Here is a 19,461-nt window from a genome sequence, read left to right as displayed (position 1 = left end):
GCTTAAGTTTTAAAGATATTACTTTTGCTAAAATGCATTAGACAGCTGTGAAAAAAATAACATTTTTCTTTGTAGTAATATCTTTAACCAGATTTGTAGCACTAACAGTATTTCCTATGTATATATTATTTTTATTTAATACAGGTAATCTTTTTATTACCAAATCATATTGTTTCTCAGGAGATTACCATCAGCACTTATAAAAGCTGCAAAAGGAAAAACGGGGCCGGGAGAAGACATCAATCTCCCACCGCGTGAGGCTCAGGCTGCAGATTAAATACACAAAGCTCTTAATACATTTCAATGAGCCACTCGTTAGGTGCAGATTTATTTACATTTCCCCCACTTCATTTCCATTCCCATTTCAATCTGATGATGGACATCGCTTCCCGATTTTAACACAGAGCAAAGCAGCCTGGGTGGGGGAGCCTCTTTGAACCTCGTATTATGGTCGAGAACTCAGGACGTCTTTGTGATCCATGACTCACAATGGGTCAATGCCTCTGGCTCAGAAGATGGACCACCCAGTCCTTGTCTACCAGGTTGCCGAGGGGTGACACACCTTACATATGTGACAAGTCCTCTTCTCCCAAAAAGAACTGAGCTCTTCAATCTTCCTCTCCCTGTTGTTCCCCATCCCAGTAGGGCAAATTTGTACCATTTCCAGAGGTGTCCTTTGGAACTGGCAGGGACAAAATATGTACCTTACGGCATGGGCTTAGGCCCGGCCTGACAGTCACTGCCTTGCTGGCCTGGGGGAAGTCAGTGCACCTTGAAGACCAGTTTTCTGTTCTGTAAAATGGACGAACCGATCCATTCCTGACTTGTGAACTCCGAGGCTGAATGGATAGAGGGAGACACACGCATGTGGCTGAGCACGGGACCCTTTCTCCCACAGGGTGGAAGCTTTGATGTGGCTGACAGGATGTTCCACAGTGTAAAGAACACGTGGGAATCTGCCTCCAAAGAGAACATGAGTGACGTCAGGGAGTTGACGCCTGAATTCTTCTACCTGCCCGAGTTTTTAACCAACTGTAATGCAGTGGAGTTTGGTGAGTAGAGACACTAGGAAAACCTGATGATCCTAGGGAGCTTGGGGTCTCTCCTATAGGTGTCCAGAGAGTCACCGATTTCATCAGTCTCTTTGCCAGAAAGCTCACAAGGTCCCTGATCAGGACCAGTGCATTGGAGGTGAAGTCCATGCTGGGTGACAGAATGTTGTTGCACATGTGGCTTCTGAGGAAGGATGCTGGGTCCTACGCTTCCAGAACAGCACCGAGTACCTACCCCAGGCAATGGCCTGTTCTCTGAGGATCCCAGGTTTCAGTGTGTAGTGAGATACCCCCCTGCAACCTAGAGCCTTTGCTGATGACTTAGGGTTAACACTGCCTGCCCTCGAGGCTCCTAACCTTGAGACTCTCCAGCCCCATGTCTGCTGTCCAACTGCCGGGTACCACATCTTCTGCCTTGCAGCCCAGGATATGTCAGGCCTTCTTCCTGCTTCAGAGAAGGCACGGAAGTTTACAGAGGCCTCGTAGGATGTGCATGTACCTGGCATCTGCCCTAGGAATGTGTGTGAGGGTAATGGGAAGGAAGGTAGTGAGGAGAGGTATGGTCAGAGCTGGAAAAGGGTATAGACAAGCACCCCTGTCAGGTCAAGAGAAGCCATGGATGCTGAAGAAAACAACATCCTTCAGGCCTATCCTTCCTTAGGCACCACCTTCTCCTTCAAGCAAGGGTTTCACCTCAAGCCAGGCCACGTGAGATCTTTTCCTCACAAACCCTCATGTGGTTTCCAGCGCCATGGAGTACTTGAAGCCACTCCGATTCTGGTCCAGCTAGCCAGCCTGACACAGGTCCTTGGTGAGCTTGGCAGCATCTAGGTTCTCAGATGCCTCTTGACATAACTGGGCAGATGCTAAGGACACTTCCCAGAGGGTGTGGTGGGGCACAGGATGGGAGATAAGTTGGACGGTGGGCAGTGGAGGCTAAGAGGAGGACGGTGTGTCATGCAGAGTTCACCTCCGCCTATCGATTACGGCTGTGTTCTCAGAGGAAGGTGTGACTTAGATGAAGAAATGACAGCATCTGAGATAATCAGGTGTCACTGGGAGAACAAACGACCCTGTGGCTGGCACTGACTGTATGCAGGCACCTCAGGGCATTGTGCTTTGTCCTAAAGACATGGTCTAGGTGAGGAAGTGGGGTGTGGGTTTAGGCTATAAACGAATAAAGTGAGCACTGCCTGGTGCTGAAAAGTCTCCTGAGGAAGAGTCAGGACCGTAGTTTGAGAGTGGATTGGAGAGACCGTGTTATTCCGTTCCCCAAGAAGAGACTGGAGCTGAGTCTGAGTAAAGAGAATGTGAGACTCAGCACAGCCAGAAAGCCCCAGACTAGAGGGGAATGGATTTTTAAATTTGCATTTATTTTTTAATTTTTCACTCATTTTTTTATTCACATCCTCATTGAAGTCTCTCCTCCCCTTTCCCTTCCCCTCCTTTCCTCCCCTCCCTTCTCCTTCTCCCTCTTCCCCAGTCCCTCTCTTACAAATCCCTCCCCCCATTAACCCCTCCCCTTCTCCTCCTTGGGCAATGCTATTCCATTTGCTCCGGAGTTCAAGCGTGAGCACAGAAGCATTGCTAAGCACTGGTGACGGCTTGGCTAGTATTGCGTGTGTCATACGCTTACTTTCTCATCTCACGCCAGCCCCACATGGCTTTGTCAGCACTGTCACCTAACAGATGGAGAAACTGAGTCCCTTAGAAGTCAAAGTGGCTTGTTCAAAGTTGGCGGCTGACGGACAGGAGACCCTTGGGCTGGGATCCAGGTTCCTCTTCTTACTGTCTGAGGACTCTTCATTTAAAAACCCACCATCATTGGTTGAAGACTTAGGAAGACAGTGTGCACCAAGAACTTCAAGCGGTGCCTAGCCTAGACCCACACGAAAGTATGCTTGGGTTGTTATCGACGTCTTCTGTTGTTTTGGACCCCAGGTGAAAGGCACTGTTAATGGTGAGGGAGACGCATCAATACTGTGTGATTGGGAAGCTATCGCTAGTGTTGCCTGGGAAGCCCAGGGGACCTCATGAAGGATGCCAACTGTAGTGCCAAGCAGAGGGGGGACTAGGGTTCTGTGAATAGAGGTGGCAAGAGGCAGTGTGGCCCAGTAGGATGCTGCTCACACAGCAGCCTGCATGGAGTTGGCAGCTGCAGACAGCACGGATTTGACTAACTTGGACCTCTCTTTCTTCGCACTCAGGTCGCATGACAGCACGGATTTGACTAACTTGGACCTCTCTTTCTTCGCACTCAGGTCGCATGCAGGATGGAACCACGCTGGGGGATGTGCAGCTCCCTCCCTGGGCTGACGGGGATCCAAGGAAATTCATCAGCTTGCACAGACAGGTACGACATTCCAGCCTGTCCTGGTGTGCACACCAGCATCTCCCCGTCTCCGTGAAGTTTTCTGTCTCCCTGGCTGGGATAAACTTCGAAGCTGGAGAAACCAGAGAAGGGCCAGGGCCAGGGATTATTGTTTTCTTGGATGTTTAAAGAGCACCGGTTTGCTCTGCAATTGGACTAGGCTGCTGTGGTGGCCATCATGACAGGGAGTGAGGCTGAATCTCTGGGAGCAGATCAGTGTCCTCACCAGACCCACCAGTAGCACCCCCCACCCCAACCATGGTCTCAGTATAGATCAGAGATGGTTTGGAGGCCCCATAGAACTCTCACCTATCATGAGGTTCGGAGGTGAGATGGCTGAGCTTGTTACCCAGAAACCCCAACAAGGAAATGAAATTGTGCGTATCATCATCGTCGTCGTCGTCGTCGTCGTCGTCAGAGAAACTTAATCAAAGCAGAATAAGATGCTATGATATCCCCACAATAATAAAAGCTGGGCGCTGTGCCTGTTCGTAAGCCTAGTGTTAGGGGATGGAAATAGAAATATATGTTTCCAGGAGGTCTCACTGGGGTCTGGGCAGCTCTGCAAATTCCAGGGAAAGACCATGTCTAAAAGAGATAAAATTAAATTTAAAAAATTTAAAGTGGGGGAGGGGCAGCACCTGCAGATTGGCACCTGCAGATTGGCACCTGCAGTTGCCCTCTGGTCTCTCTCTATACACACACCTCTCTATACACACAGTGGCTTAAATGTAGAGAACCGAGGCTTGCTTGTTTGCTTGTTTGTTTGTTTGTTTGTTTGTTTGTTTGTTTAAAGCATTACTTAGGATTTTACACTCTTTGGGCTTCGACTGCAGGCTCTGGAGAGTGACTTTGTCAGCAGCAACCTCCACCACTGGATAGACCTAATCTTCGGGTATAAGCAGCAGGGACCAGCTGCGGTAGAGGCAGTGAACACTTTCCACCCCTACTTCTATGGGGACAGAATAGACCTCAGCAGCATCACCGACCCCCTAATCAAGAGCACCATCCTGGGCTTCGTTAGCAACTTCGGACAGGTGCCCAAGCAGGTTGGTATGGCGGCCGCAGCATTCATCTTGCTTTATCAAGAGCGGGCAGCACATGCTTGGGAAAGAGAACAAGGATGTTCTATCCTGTTAGGGGTGAAGGAAGAGTCAGCCCCGGCCTTCAGAACTAGGACGAGGTGACACCATTGACATGGGATAATGCTGTGTTCTTCTGTAACATGTATGATGCTATGATATTGCTATTATTCCTACTGAGTTGAAATATCAAGTAGCTGAAAAGAGAAGAGCTTGTTCTATGACTTGGAGAAAATGGCAGCTCCTCCCTGAGCCCCAGGCCCCTTATCTATAACATGGGAAGAGCCTGATGATACTTGTTCTGTTGGAGGAAGGCCAGCCCAGATAGTGCCCGTAGTGGGGATACAGATGTGACACACGGGGTGATGGCTCCCCACTAAGGCATCTACCTCCTAATGACCTGTTTGTCTCTATCTCCAGATCTTCACTAAACCCCACCCATCCAGAAACACCACAGGGAAATCTCCAGTGCCCGGAAAGGAAACTTCCACCCCCACAGGCCTTCCAGGCCACTCACAGTCCTTCCTCCACAGCCTGCCAGCGCTGAGACCCTCTCAGGTCACAGTCAAAGGTGAGTATCCGGGCTTCCATTGTCTCAGGGCTCTCTCTTTAGGAACTGGATTCCTCTAGGACCGTGGTTCTCAACCTTCCCAATGCTGTGACCCATCAATACAACTTCATGTTGTGGTGACACCCACCCATACAATTCCATCATCGCTCCTTCATAACTGTAATTTTGCTACTGTCACGAATTGTAATGCAAATATCTGAAATACAGGATATCTGATATATGACTCCTGTGAACCAGTCATTCAATCCTTGGAAGGGGTCATGACCCACAGGTTGAGAACCACTGCTCTAGGAGTTCAAGGACCCAGGCGTGGGAAGAAGTGAGTTTTGCAATGGCTTTGTCTCCAAAGTCAGTGGGCACTGGAGGGTGATCTCTTATATGGAGGTGTCTAGGACTTGTAGGTTAGTCCCTGACTTCTAAGACCCATAGCGCTCGAGCTCATGCTCTCTCTCTCTCTCTCTCTCTCTCTCTCTCTCTCTCTCTCTCTCTCTCTCTCTCCCTCTCACATGCACACACACACACTTGCACACACACACGCACAGACACTTACACACACACACACACACACACACACACCCCTCTCTTGCATACATTAACAAAAGCACAGTCCACACACACCCCTCCAAAGCCAAGTGACAGGCTCTGCACCCCTGCTGCTCTCAAGCATTCAGATGAATGCATGCATAGCGTTGACAGCTAAGGACATGTGCCCTGGAGCGGGTGCCTGTGAGTCTCAGCCCTACAGCCTCCTAGCTTGTGTGAGTTTTAGAGTTCTGGAAGAGGACGGTTTTCTCATAACAACTTGCACAGGGCTAGAGAGGGGTATCTGCACTGAACGCAGTTTTCTCCCACATTGTGTATCCCTGTGCTGCCCAGGAGGCATATATTATCTTTGCTTCTCCATAAAGACTGCGTGAGGAAGGGGTAGACTTCCCTGGGATATCAGCTGCTCATCAGCAAGCTGACCCGGGGCTGGATTCCAACTGGGGCCAGCGATGGCTTCCAGAGTTTAGCTAGTGAAGCTACGGTGGGATCAGGACCACATGTCTGGGGTGCCTCCAAAGTATGCAGGAAGGACAGAGTCACCCAAGCTCTGTGGTCGTGCATCATCTGTCCCAGGATACTGTGTGGGCTTCTGGTATCACTGAAGAAAGTCACTGAAACTTGTGAGTGTCGGTTAGAGATGGAGCTGGAGAAGGGCACTTGGGTTACTCCTAAGTGGGATTCATCAGGACCTCAGTCAGCGGCTCCCGGGCAGGCAGTATGCTGACAGAGCTCTGTATTCTGTGGTGTCTTCTCTCTGGGTCCAGTGAAGGTGGGTGCTTTCCTCGTTGCATATCCTAGCATGCTCACTGGGGAGCAGATATGTATCTTTTCTCTCTAGGGTCGGAATCCCCTAAAGGGGCCATCGGCCACATCGTCCCTACTGAGAAGTCGATCCTAGCAGTGGAGAAGAACAAACTGCTGATGCCTCCTCTCTGGAACAGGGTCTTCAGCTGGGGCTTTGATGACTTTACTTGCTGCCTGGGGAGCTATGGCTCTGACAAGGTGACAGCACACGGTGTGGGGTGACAGGGGCAGGGTGGGTTGGGGGGGGGGTCTTGACTCTCTCCCAGGTGTACTTCAGGCTGCCAGAGCACACTATTACCTCAGCGACCAAATCTGACTGGTTGTGGGACTACCCAAAGCCCATCCAGATGTTCACTTACTCTGGGTAGGAGTTTCTGGACTCCCTTAGCCCAAGCACCACTCAGATGAGAAGGGCTTTGACTGAACATTTAACAGCTTCCAAGAAGAGCAATTTCTCTCTTTCTCCCTCTCCCTTTCTCTCTCCTTCTGCCTCTTCCTCTGCCTCACCCTCACCCTGCCTCTCCCTGCCTCTCCCTGCCCCCTCTCTCCCCCTCCTTCTCTCTGCGTAATGGTCCCACTGTACTTTCAGGCTTCCAGTTGTCTCTGCCTTTCCCACAGACCCCTCACTACCCAAACTCCCTTCTACCCCACCCTATTCCTCTATGCCATTCAATGAAGCCTCAACATCTCATGCTTCTAGCCCTTCTTCTTATAACCTTGCCCCACCAGCTGCTAGAGGCAGTCATTGCAACTAGCCCCACCCCAAGTTCCCCATTCCTGTTCCACCATTGCCTCAGGCTGAGCTGCATCCCCACCCCACACATTACATTCTGTGGGTTTTTACAGCCTCTGCATAGCTATGCAGCAAGTGTCTGCCTGCTCGTAAGAGCTCTTTCATGGGAGCAAATCTGGGATGGCCGAAATTCAGTCACCTAAGCCTATGGATGTGTTCACCTATGTGTTCCCTATTTCTCTGACGTGACTGCTCAGTATCTGCTGTGTCAGCATTCAGTACTCACCTCTCACAGATCTTGATGACGTTTGAGAACCTGGCTGCCTGGGGTCCCTGTCTGTGTGCTGTATGCCCATCCCCTACAATGATCATCACGTCCGGGGCCAGTGCAGTGGTGTGCGTGTGGGAGCTCAGCCTGGTCAAAGGTCGCCCAAAAGGCCTGAAACTCCGACAGGTATGCGCCTCTCACAGGTGTGGTATCTGTGGCAACCGTGGTACCGAAGCAGGGGCGGAGGGCAGTAGACAGCTCTGTCACTTGGGAACGATCAGTCCCTGAGGAGATCTGATGAGCAGGCAGGCACCTCCACGGATGCCTGACCATAGTACACGACATAGTCGCTTCCATGTAGCCTTGTGCCAGAAAAGTCAGTCTCCTTGGCCAAGTGGTGCTGTGGGGCCTTTGCCCATGCTGACTGATGTAAGACACTTTCACAAGCCTCACCTCATGTTACCTTCTAATGGCCCTGAGGAGAACTATTATCACTGCTATAGTCCTGGGTAAACATAGTTCCTGGGCACACAGTGTTAGACAGAGAAGCTGTTGGGTTTCAAAACAAACAAACAAACAAATAAACAAAAACAAAAAACAAAAAAACGAAAAAAGAAAAAAGAAAAAAGAAAAGAAAGGAGGAAGCCAAGTGGTTCTTTCAAGTTCATAGATCCAGGAGACGGAACTCTTTCAGACAGGAAGTGAAATGGACAGCTCGTCAGAGGGGGTTGGGGGAAATCTGTCCTTGACCTATATTCCTTGAGGTCATTATGAAATAGGTTCAAAACAGTTCAGAATGCGTTTAAGACGTGAAACATTAAAGGCAGTTTTAAATTCACTTTAAAATTTTCTTTTCTCTATAAAAATGGTTCATCTCTGCACACTACAGACCCCCATATGCATATTTATACCTTTCCGGGTCTTAGACAAATATTTTTGTTCCATTTTCAGCTTGCTTATCAAATTGTTTTCATTTTTCTACAGCCTCTATAATTTGCATTTCAATTGTTCCAGATGATTCCATTTCCATAAAATTACATTTCAATTGTTATGTCAGTGTACCACGGTTTAATAAACCATTTCTTCTAAAACTAGACAATTAGGTTATTTGCGACTTTTAACCATTTTCAACATTGCCACGGAAGAACTGTCATGTATATATGTGCTGTTTGCTTCTGACTAATTGTTTCCTTATGATGGATTTTTGAGGAGGGTTACTGAGCAATGATACAAAGTTTCCCAAAATGATTCCACAGCTCTCCAATGCTGTCAACAATTAATTGAGACTACCCACCTTGCCACAACAGTCCATCATGGAAAATTATTTTGAGAGGCTTGATTTTCCTGTGTGGTATTTATATTTTGCTAGATATAATATGATATAACACAGTTGTTTTAATTACATGCACTCTGCAAAGAAAAAAAAAGAAGAAAAGAAACTGGAAAAAGAAAGGGGGGAAGAAAGTAAAGGAAGAAGAAAGAGCCCACTGGGTGCACATTTAGAACTGCTGGGCTCTGCCTTGGATTTCCTTCCCTTTCAAGATGGTAGGGCACTGGATGTCTCCTGACACGGCAGTTTCTGGGCCAATGAATGACAGCAAACCATGCCTATGTAGGCAATGCCACACCCTGCCATGCACACTGGTCCTCTCTGCACAAAGCCGGCTGACTTGACCCCATAATGCAGCCTGTGTTGCCATTCAGACTCAGAGCCATTCTCTCTGAAGCCCCAGACTACTCACCTCAGGGAACTGTGTCAGGGTCCCTTTGCCTGTGCCCTTTGGTGGTGTTATGTCCTTCATGCTCAGAACTTCATCATCGGGCTCAGGTCATTCTGAAGGTCAGAGGATTCTTGTCAATCTCTTCTTCCCTCTTTTTTCATGGTTTTGAGACAACTCAAATCTTCAACGGGTCACGTCCAGAGATTTGTCACCATCTTGTTGGTGTCTCATTAGGATCCATTGAGGACAAGTGGGAACTTGTGGCAGATTTTTTTTTAAATAGCTGTGACCAGGCAAAATGACAGTTTTGAAAGATGATGTTCAGTTTCATTGACCCAAATGAGTGAGCAGTTTGTCTCTGCCAGGGCTGGAGCTCTGTCTGCTGTGGAGCCAGCCCAGTCCCATTCAGGGCGCCACCTCTGCATTCCTCCGGCCCACTCTACGGAGTGGCAGGCATGTCCAAACAGAGGATATGCTTGCCATATTCTCTCTGGGATGCGTGGGGTGGAACTTTTACTACAGCCAGGAGCACTAGGCCCAGGAGGATCTTGGCTCCTTAAGATACCTGGAAAGAGCTGTCTTCAAAGCCAGCCGTGAATCAAGACTGTAGGCTAAGATCAAATGGTCCAAGGCTGAAGGTCAAGAGCAAGTCCCCAAGACACCACAGGACATAAACTTATGTCATATCCACGGGTCTGGAAAAAGCCACATTTTATGCTAGCAAGAAAACTCAGTTGGTAAAAGTGTTTGCTGCCAAACCCTCAGCCTGACTCTGATTCATATCTTTAGTCAGACCCAGTGCCTCATGCGGATAATTCTAATGCTGTAATCCCAGTTTGGGCTGGAGGTTCATGAGTTCAAGACTAGCCTAAGCTATGTTGTTAGCAGCCCTTTCTCAATACAAAACAACAACAGTTTGAATACTTTTTATAATGACCCGGCTTACCGTCTTCCTTTCCAATCTGGTTTAAGGACTACTTTGTCTCCAAGTCTCCCGGTGTAATACACTCCCAACTTGAGTATGCCTGAAACTTCTTAGACAGAGGTGTGTGAGAAATGAAGATTCCAGAGTGCCATTGCTGGAGCGTCTCTTTTAGCAGACCAGGGGCATGTCCACTAAGACCCCGGATCTGCTGAGCTTGTTAGCCTGGGTGTTCTTAGCCATTTGAGACTTTTGCAAACTAACAGTCTAAGGGGCTGCTTCAGATTCAAGAAGATTGGAAGGAGAAGACAGGCTTAAGGACACTCGGGTCCCTTGCTGGACAAGCAGACTGGCTACTGCTTCTTCCCAGATCCTAGGAGTCAACTTGACCAAGAGGCCAGCACATATGTGCCCCCACCCCCACCCACACATAATCACCTGTCTGCAAAGTTACTGGCTCGCTCTGAATCTCTGTTTCCTCATCTAGAACCCAGAAGCAGAGACAACCTCTTAGTAGCCTTTCTGTAAGTCTCTCTTGTAACCCGTGGCTGTGCCTCCTGTTCCTAGGCCTTGTATGGACACACCCAGGCTGTCACATGTCTGACAGCCTCTGTCACCTTCAGCCTCCTGGTGAGTGGATCCCAGGATTGCACTTGTATGCTGTGGGACCTAGACCACCTCTCTCGTGTGGCCTGCCTGCCTGTCCACCGGGAAGGCATCTCAGCCGTTGCCATCAGTGATGTCTCGGTGAGACCTGGTTTATTTCTCCATTTCTGGGTTCACTTCTCATGACTCTGAGCTGGCATAACAGCGTTTTGGATAGTGCTGCCAAAGAAAACCCAGGGACAGACATACGATGATGTGGATATGGTCCTTTGTGTGCCAACCATCCTCTGCCAATAGAAAGTAGCACACTAGGAGGTGTTTGCTGTGTTATTTGCACAGCAAGGCTAGTCAAGAAGATCTGCCCGTGTCAGACCAAGGCTCAAGGTTCAAGATATAAATGAACCTTTTAGGAGACAGTAGAGTAGCCTCTTCCTGAAGGTTCTTCTCGAAGGACATTGCCGGTTTCTATGAGCTGCCTATGTCATTGGCACCTCTGTATGCTGTCCTCCACTAAAGGAAGTCCAAATTTCTTCATGGAGGCAGTGTTGGACAGCCAGTTATAGGCCCCTTGTTTAGAGAGACAGGGGCAGTCTTCAGACTGTATCCTTTCTGGAAGCCAAGAAGTTGTTAGAGATCAGGATCTTGGAGGAGTCCAAAGCCCGTGCCAGTGTCCTAATGCACAGACTTATTTTGGCTAACCATGTCAGACGTTCCGGACTAGGCTCATCTGGCTCTGCTGTCTGGGGCCTGAGTCAAGGCAAAACAGCACAGAGAAGGGGCATGCTGGGGCAAAGTTGTTTATGCCACAGCATTCGAGAAACAGATCTCAGAAAGGGCAGAGACAAGATATACCCTTTAAAAGGCATGCCCCCAGTTTCCTGTTTCTTCCACCATATCTCAATACCATCCAACTATGTCACCTAAGTGTGTTAATGAGATCAGAAGCCCGTAAGAAGGTGTGAGGTCAGGCGCTTTCGTGTACAGACGAGATGACTGAGCATGCACCGTGTAAGCTGCTGGTGAATCTTGCATGAGGTAAAGCCAGATCTCTTTGCTGTAGGGAACCATTGTCTCCTGTGCCGGAGCCCACTTGTCCCTGTGGGACGTCAATGGACAGCCCCTGGCTAGTATTACCACAGCCTGGGGCCCAGAAGGAGCCATAACCTGCTGCTGCATAGTGGAGAGGCCAGCGTGGGATGCAAGCCACGTTATCATCACGGGCAGTAAGGACGGCATGGTTCGGGTAAGTGTAGTTTGGGGCAGAATGAGTACCCAGCATGATGACTGTGTTTCTCTCCTTTATTCACTCCTTCCATGGGTCAAACACTGCATTGGAATTTGAAAATATTCCATACCAGATACCTGCAGCAAATCAAGGGAAGGGTGGTACGTTTTTATAGCATAGAGAAAATGAGAGAAAGGTATTGCACGCACATGTGCATGTGCGCGCGCGCGCGCACACACACACACACACACACACAGTGTGTAAGGTATGCTTGATGCATGGTTAAGCTCTGTAGATTACAGCACAAAACAGGAAGATATATAAAACTCATGAAGTCAACCTACCGAACACTTTATCCACTCATCTGTCTACCCACCCACTGGCTGTTTATCTTTCTACCCATTGACCCACTCATCCATTACTCATCCAAGCTTTTGTCCATCTTTCTATCCATCTAGTAATTCATTCATTGACCTACCAGGACTTCCATTCAGCTGTCTAACCATCCACCTCTCCATCAACCCACATACTTAATATCATGCCAAGGGTGTCATGGAGGGCCACTACAGGCCCTTTTTATTGGGACATCCAGGTTTTGGAAGAAAAACAAATATAAAATGCTATGCTCTGTGCATGGTATGTGCCATGGGTGAGAACAAGAGTAGCATGAGCTTTCAGAAGGACCTCTGGGAAGCCGGAAAGAGAAGGAAGCATGGAAGTCAGGGGGTGAGGTGGGAAGACCAGGATGTGGGATGGGTTTTCCAAGACCCGGGCAGGAAGGATGAAAGAATGGTGGAAGAGAGTGGATAATCAGGTGACTCACTTGACACCCTGACCAGTGAGAAGATGCTTCCTCTGGAGGAGAAGGGGAGTGATACAGTCAGGCTCAAGTGAGGAACAGATTTCCCTCTGGCAGACATACCTCAGGAGAGGCGGTATTTTAGCCGAGATCTGAGAATGAGGAACAGTTGGTATATGTGGAGCTCAGTGGGCTAGCACGGAGGGTGAGAGATAAGCCTGAGGAGAGATGCCCCAGGAACATCTCCTACCGTGTTCTTTCTCTGTGAGGGGCGCATGACCCCTGGCCCTAGCTGGCCAAGTCATGGAAAGGCCACATAGATATAGGATTGGCGAGTACGATCTGAACCCAGGTGAGAGAGAGCAGCTGGGACGACTGAGCCACCAGGAGTACATGGCTTCCCCGAGTCTGCCTCAGGCATGTGTAAGAGCAACTATGTTCTTAGCCTTTATTTGTTCCCTGTAGTGATTGAGCTCCTGGAACCTCACAGTCCTGGAACCGAGTGAGGTGCTGGGGAGCTCAAAGAGACACTTGAGTTGTTGTTGGTTTTCCTTCCAAAGCAAAGTCCAGGCCTGCAGGCGAGAAGCCATATGCAGTCGCCCTGCGGGTGGGCCCAGAGATGGCCGCATAAGAGCAGGAAGGAACACAGCCAGTGGGGTTTGGGGTTAGATTAAGGGGAGGAACTGTGGAAAGGCTCAATGGCTTAAATACTTGCTGCCAAGCAGGAAGACCTGAATTCAGATCTCTAGCACCCATATAAGAGCTGGGTCTAAAAAAGATAAAACTTATTAGTGTGTGAAGTCCAGACATTAGGAGGTGGTAGCACGTGCTCGCTAACTGGCCAGTCTAGCCGAAACGGCAAGTGCTCTGGTGAGAGTTCCTCTTTCAAAACGTCGGCTGGAGAGTGAAAATTAGACACCTGAAATTGACCTCTGACCCCCACATGCTTACTCATGGGTACATGTGCCTCCACACATGTGTGCACGCGCACACGCATGCATGTGTGTGCGCACGCGTGCACGCACGCACACACACACACACACACGAAGAATTGATTCAGGGTTGCAGAAAGGGACAGGAGAACTCTATTTAAAAGTGAAGTCATGTAAACTTACAGGTTGAGGCACCATCAGGGGAGCTGAAAGAAACCCTAATACCCCATTTCCCGATGATACCATCAGAAATGAATGCTCAGGGCCTATCCCTATCCACCAGGGCCCCCCAGGTGCAAGGGAATAGAGATGGGCGACCCTGACTCTGAAGGAAGTATAATTCTACCAGGTCATGACGTACATGTTCTCTTTTCTGGACAGATTTGGAAGACAGAGGACATGAAGATGTCCGTTCCCAGGCAGGCAGTGATGGAGGAGCCCTCCACTGAGCCCCTAAGCCCCAGAGGTACCTGCTTGGAGATCTTGACTCATGTTGTCCTCCTGTACCCCTCTTCCTTTGCTTTGGCACCAGGGCTGCAGCTCCATGTAGAACATCAGAGCTTAGGGAAGTATTGCCAGCCCAAGGACTATACGTATTACGTTTGATTTCTGTGACACTATGCCTGCCTGACAGAAACAACTCCAGGGCAGAAAGGTTTACTTGGGCTCGTGGTTTCAAGCGTTACCACTAGGGGAGAGGGGAAGCATGGTGGCATTTGTGACATTGGAAACATGACGTGGCAGGTGTTCCCATGCAGTAGAGGAGGGAGACCAGGACCGGCGCTGGGCATGACACTGACATGTTTCTTCCAAACAGTTCCCATGCCTTAGTGCCTTCAAAACAGTGCCATGGGCTGGAGTCAGAGCATTCTGAATGTCAGCCTGGGAGAGACGTTTCAGATCCAGACCGTGACAGGGGGCATCACGTCAGAGAATAGTTTGTGTCCTGTAAGGATTGGGTGTCCTGGGAAGCAGCATGAGAAGCTCCGTTGAGTCCTATACTGGACTCTGCAGTCCTTATAGCACCAGTGGACTAGGATATGGTGGGTGTCAGGGGCCCCAGGGCTTAGAGGGTACATATGCCCACAAGTTCTCCTTCGATGCTCTCAGATAGTCCTGGAAGCCACAACCCAGGACCCGAATACAGCTGGTTAATTATCTGGACAGCCAGCCTGTAAGCAGAAGGAAGGCACCATTCTCCCAGTGAGGAGGAGGCAGATCTGTCCTGCCTCAGATGCCCCATTAGCTCTCATTATGCCTCGTTTCCATTCAGCCAAGGGCTTAGTATAAAAGTACTTTCCTACCCTGGGACTCTGCCCAACCCACTGTAAAAGCCCAGTGTTCCTGGGCTGGATGTGTCACACACATTCCCAGGTGATATGCACAAAAAGAAGAAACCCTTCTTATGTGTCCTCCCCTCTCTGATTGCAACTGGAATAGGAGATTGTTGCAAGGCGTCCAAGGTAGAGAGAAGGAAACAGAGTAACTTGGCCAAAGTTATCCAAAGCTTGTTACTATGTTCACTTCTGCCACTAAAGCAGCCCCAGCGATGCTGACCTCAAATATGGTCTCACAGTTGCCCTTACCTGCTGCTCCGCTACAAAGGCAGGCAAAAAAGCCCTCATCATCAAAATGACACCACCGCACCTCCAGCTACTCAGTCGTCCCTGCCACCATCCCTGTCTTCACTGCAAACATCCTTCCTGCTCACCCTCAACTTCAGAAGATTACAGCCCAGCACTAAGCTGTCTCTCTTGTTGACCCACAAAGGAAGGGAGCACGTTACCACACTTGGAGAGTCCCCCAATCTGCCAAGTACTTCTTCTATCTCCCTGAAGCAGTAACCACCCATAGGAGAGGACTTTTTCCAATCTGGGTGATAGGGGAATCCTTTGGGCATGGTGGCCATTTTCAATCAGTTTACCTCTGTTGCATGCAGATGTCTCCTGTGAGTTCTCCCAAGACAGACATGCACTGGGGCTCTCCTGTGTCCTACATTCTACTGATACCCAAAATTCCTTCCTTTAGTACTTCGAGGAATTTGTCATAATCTGGCTTGAGTCAGACCATAGACATCCCAAAACCAAGAACAGCATTCAGCTCAGTGTCCTAGTCCCCCCAGGGTGCTTGGAGACCATGCAGAGTCAGTCCACCTCAGTGCGAGAGGGAAGCACATAGCTATGTGCGCTAGAGCTCTACATTTCTTTGGAGAGCAGCAGCCACGTGTGCCCCCAATCCTGTTTCTGCTCCATGGGAGGAGCCAGCTCAGAAATCCTTTACCCCTGGCTATTTATGAAGCGAGAATACATACATGTATGACACAGAATGCCAGCTCAGTCTTTCGTTCAACTGCCCCCTTCATATCCAAAAGTATGAGCTTATCCCCTGACTCAGATCCTCAGCCCTGACAATGGATTGCAATGAAGACAGTGGACCTCCAGCTTCCGTTAGGCACAAACAGTAGTAGTGAGGTGATCTGGGAAACAGGAAGGGGACCAGGCTGTAGACCTAATTCTATCCCACAGCTGGTGTGGTCCTGTTTCTTTCCTGCTAGCTAAGAACATTTCCCGTGTCCCGCCTTGTAGAGGGCAACGAGAAATAATAGACAGATAAGAATCCACTCCACAGAACTCATACGCCAGACTCCAAAAACATTCTTCTCTTTGAACATAGCGATATTGACATTAGGGAAGTTACAAGGCTTCCTGGCTGACAGGAAGTCCCAGGACCCTCATCTTTCCCCTGCTGTCTGTCCTGACCTGAGGTTGCTGCTGCCCCGCAGAATGGGGCTTTCAGGATTGGGGTAACCGATAGGATTAAATGACAGCGTGGTACGCGCATAGTTAAAAAAATATTGAATAGAGTCTCTGTTAAAGTCAACAAATCTGAGAGCAGATTTGTGAATGTAACCCACTGGAGGGCTCTAAGGAGGAAGCAGGCTGCCCTCGTCCTAATGTTCAAAAACGTTTTGTTGGGAAGGGATCAGAATTAGGCATGACACGTGAACATTTGCATGTGTGTCCTGCTGGTGTGTATGTTATTGCACACCCTCAAATGTCTTCAGGGGCGAGAAAGGAGATCTGTAAACGTATTGAGGATATGCATTGTGGGCAGCTGTAATCTGATTTCTGCTTGGAACTCATTTATTCATCATCAGTGGTAAGAACTAGCCACTGGAGCACGATGTGCTCCAGAAAACAGCCCCTAGACTCGGATGTAGGAAAGGAGTCGTGTGAGGACTAGTGCTAGGATTTCCAAGTGAGGGTCTCCGTCCCTGAGCAGTGTTCTTGTCGCATATCCTCATGTGTTTCCTGTTGCCCTGGGTATTCTGCACCCACTTCAACACTACTGAGGGAATACAGCAACTGTCAGGCCTCGAGAAGATGAAGTGCTCTCACCGGGCCATGCCCACTTGCTGTCTCTCCCTCTCAACCATGGAAGGAATGACTGTCTGTCTCTAAATGTAGTCATTAGAATGAGTGAGGTAACAATCATCGAGTTATATTTTTTCTGAGAAAATTCTCCCAGCATTTAATTATTGGTTGGGCGTGAGAGGATTTAGCTAAGTTGATAATGCAGACTTTATGTAATTTATTTTTACTAGGCAATTACAGGCTGCATTACACCCTGGCAGCAAGGTATTGTGGGGCATCTTATTAAGCATAAAGCCAGTAAACACTGATGAACAATTTTGCTGAACTAGGCATGCAATTTAGAAAGCAATAATACACAAATCCAATTTGGTACACAATGGATACCGCGGCACGTCAGCACATGTAACTATCACGGCCTGCAAATTAAATTGGGACGGCCCTTTTTTGCAACAGCACAGGCCAAGATTAAATATATTTTCCCCCTCAATTTAACAAGTTGCTGACCACAAATATAAATGTCTGTATCTGTGTGGTCCTGTGTACGGGCGCACGGGCTTTGTGCATGAAGCCACTGGTGCTCTAACTTTTCTCTCTCACACTTTCCACAGGTCACAAGTGGGCCAAGAATCTTGCCCTGAGCCGAGAGCTGGATGTCAGCGTCGCTTTGAGTGGCAAGCCCAGCAAGGCAAGCCCTGCCGTGACAGCTCTGGCCGTCACTAGGTAAGGAGAGCCCACAAGCCTAAGCACTTTCTCCAGAACTCCAGCAGAGGGCGCCACAACCAACCTAGCTGAGTCCCAACATTTCCAGCCAGGTTCTCATGATCAGATCCAGGGAGATCTTATCACTACAGGGACCCAGGCATGGCCACCTCGTTGCTAATCCCCATGGGCTCTTGATCTCTAGCTCATGAATACACATAGGTTCACGAAGAAATGCAAATGATAGGGAAGTCTAATTCGTAGTTTTGTTTTAAAGAGGTCCTTTGGTCCTGAATCCCACTGGTGATGATAGCTTGCTGAGGATGACCGTGGTACAAGGGGGGTGGGGGGAATGCTTTATGAAGTCACTTGGACAATGCAGAGTAGTCTCAAAGATGACACTGGGTTATTATTTTAGTTGTCACGGTGATCCCATTCACCCTCCTAAGGGGTTGTAGTCACAAGAGCAGCTGACTCTATACTCTTATTTCCTCTCTTCTTGGCCTACGGTAGCCTTCTGGAGTCCCTGGTGTAACAAGTGCACAGTGCCAGGCTGGTCTGCCCGGGGTGGTATGGGGATGGGGCAGCAGGAGGAGAGTGGACCTTTGCTCTTCATGGAACTCATGCTGATTGCTCTGCTGGGGCTGGGGCTGGGGCTGGGGCTGGGGCTGGGGCTGGGGCTGGGGCTGGGGCTGGGGCTGGGGCTGGGGCTGGGGCTGGGGCTGGGGCTGGGGCTGGGGCTTCTAGATCAACAGCCGGAGAGAAAGGGGGACCTCAGCCAGCACCTCAGCTTTCTCCCAGTGCTTTGGAACCTGCAGCAGTCACCACTCAAAGCCCCTCCACACGCTCAGGCCCACACAGAGTTCATGTCTCCCACTCCCTCCCGTAGCTTCAGAGGAGACCGGAATGAGCTGTTCCACTGTGTCTTGGATACAGTCTCTTACGCTGTGATTCCTGGGTGCTGGCTTCAATGTGTGGATCTGGTGCGAAGGCCTCCAGCACGCTTACCTTTTCCTTTTCTCCCCAAGGAACCAGGCCAAGCTCTTGGTGGGTGACGAGAAGGGAAGAATCTTCTGCTGGTCTGCTGATGGGTAGGAGAAAAACAAGTGCCGGAGGTACCCTGGGGTCGGCAGCAGCAAACTACAGGCACCAAGGTGATGCACAGGCTGGCTGTCTACGCAGAGCAAGCTTTGGGGGGAGGCTCACCTCCCCACAGTTCTCAAGGACTGATGATTTGCACCGGGTACCCCAAACACGTCTGCAGTCTACAAGACTTCTGTAAAAAGGATCCTGATAGACATTGATGCTGGGGACTGTCCTGCTGGTGACAAGCTGAACAGGAAGTTTCCAAAACAAGAGGGTGGGTTTTGGGTCATGGAAACCACCCCGTTGTCTTTATTTTATTAAAACACCATTTTCCAAATGGCAGGATGCTTGAGTGTCCCCTTGCCCGGTTTCATCTGGATTCTAACAAATCAGCAAGGCTACAGGAGTGAGAGGTGTTGCTAAACACACTGCTGCTCACCCACAGGCCATGCCTGTGACTGCCACCTGACACAGACACAGGAGCGTCAGGTAGGGCAACACACCAGGCCTGGGCATCCCTACCCCAACTTCACAAGAACAGCAGTAGTGGTTCCCAGCCAGGCCCTGCCTTGGTCAGCTCCTTCCACTTTCCGTTTTGTCCCTCACATTGAAAAAAATAGGGATTATGTAAACGCCTCAGCTCCAGTTCCTTTCCAGAAATTTCCTTCTA

General features: G+C 49.4%; 1 protein-coding gene across 6 annotated transcripts in view; it reads left to right on the top strand.

The window, feature by feature from the left end:
* Window positions 1-19,133, top strand: part of Wdfy4 (WDFY family member 4) — a 228,631-nt gene extending 209,498 nt beyond the window's left edge. For 5 of the 6 annotated variants that reach the window (XM_039095074.1, XM_039095077.1, XM_039095075.1 and 2 more), the window contains 11 exons: window positions 899-1,052; window positions 3,314-3,405; window positions 4,260-4,472; window positions 4,926-5,076; window positions 6,440-6,624; window positions 7,455-7,613; window positions 10,638-10,817; window positions 11,737-11,919; window positions 14,014-14,098; window positions 17,615-17,726; window positions 18,734-19,133. In XM_039095074.1, the coding sequence (XP_038951002.1) occupies window positions 899-1,052; window positions 3,314-3,405; window positions 4,260-4,472; window positions 4,926-5,076; window positions 6,440-6,624; window positions 7,455-7,613; window positions 10,638-10,817; window positions 11,737-11,919; window positions 14,014-14,098; window positions 17,615-17,726; window positions 18,734-18,800 (1,581 nt within the window). In that variant the 3' untranslated portion in view covers window positions 18,801-19,133. The remainder of the gene's footprint in view (window positions 1-898; window positions 1,053-3,313; window positions 3,406-4,259; window positions 4,473-4,925; window positions 5,077-6,439; window positions 6,625-7,454; window positions 7,614-10,637; window positions 10,818-11,736; window positions 11,920-14,013; window positions 14,099-17,614; window positions 17,727-18,733) is intronic. The other variant, XM_006252762.4, reaches the window with a different exon arrangement.
* Window positions 19,134-19,461: the final 328 nt, after the last annotated feature.

The sequence above is a fragment of the Rattus norvegicus genome, chromosome 16 (assembly GCF_036323735.1).
Source record: "Rattus norvegicus strain BN/NHsdMcwi chromosome 16, GRCr8, whole genome shotgun sequence".
In the NCBI taxonomy this organism is placed as follows: domain Eukaryota; kingdom Metazoa; phylum Chordata; class Mammalia; order Rodentia; family Muridae; genus Rattus; species Rattus norvegicus.
Note: the sequence above shows the minus strand (reverse complement) of the source record. Positions and strands in the feature narration are given on the sequence as shown.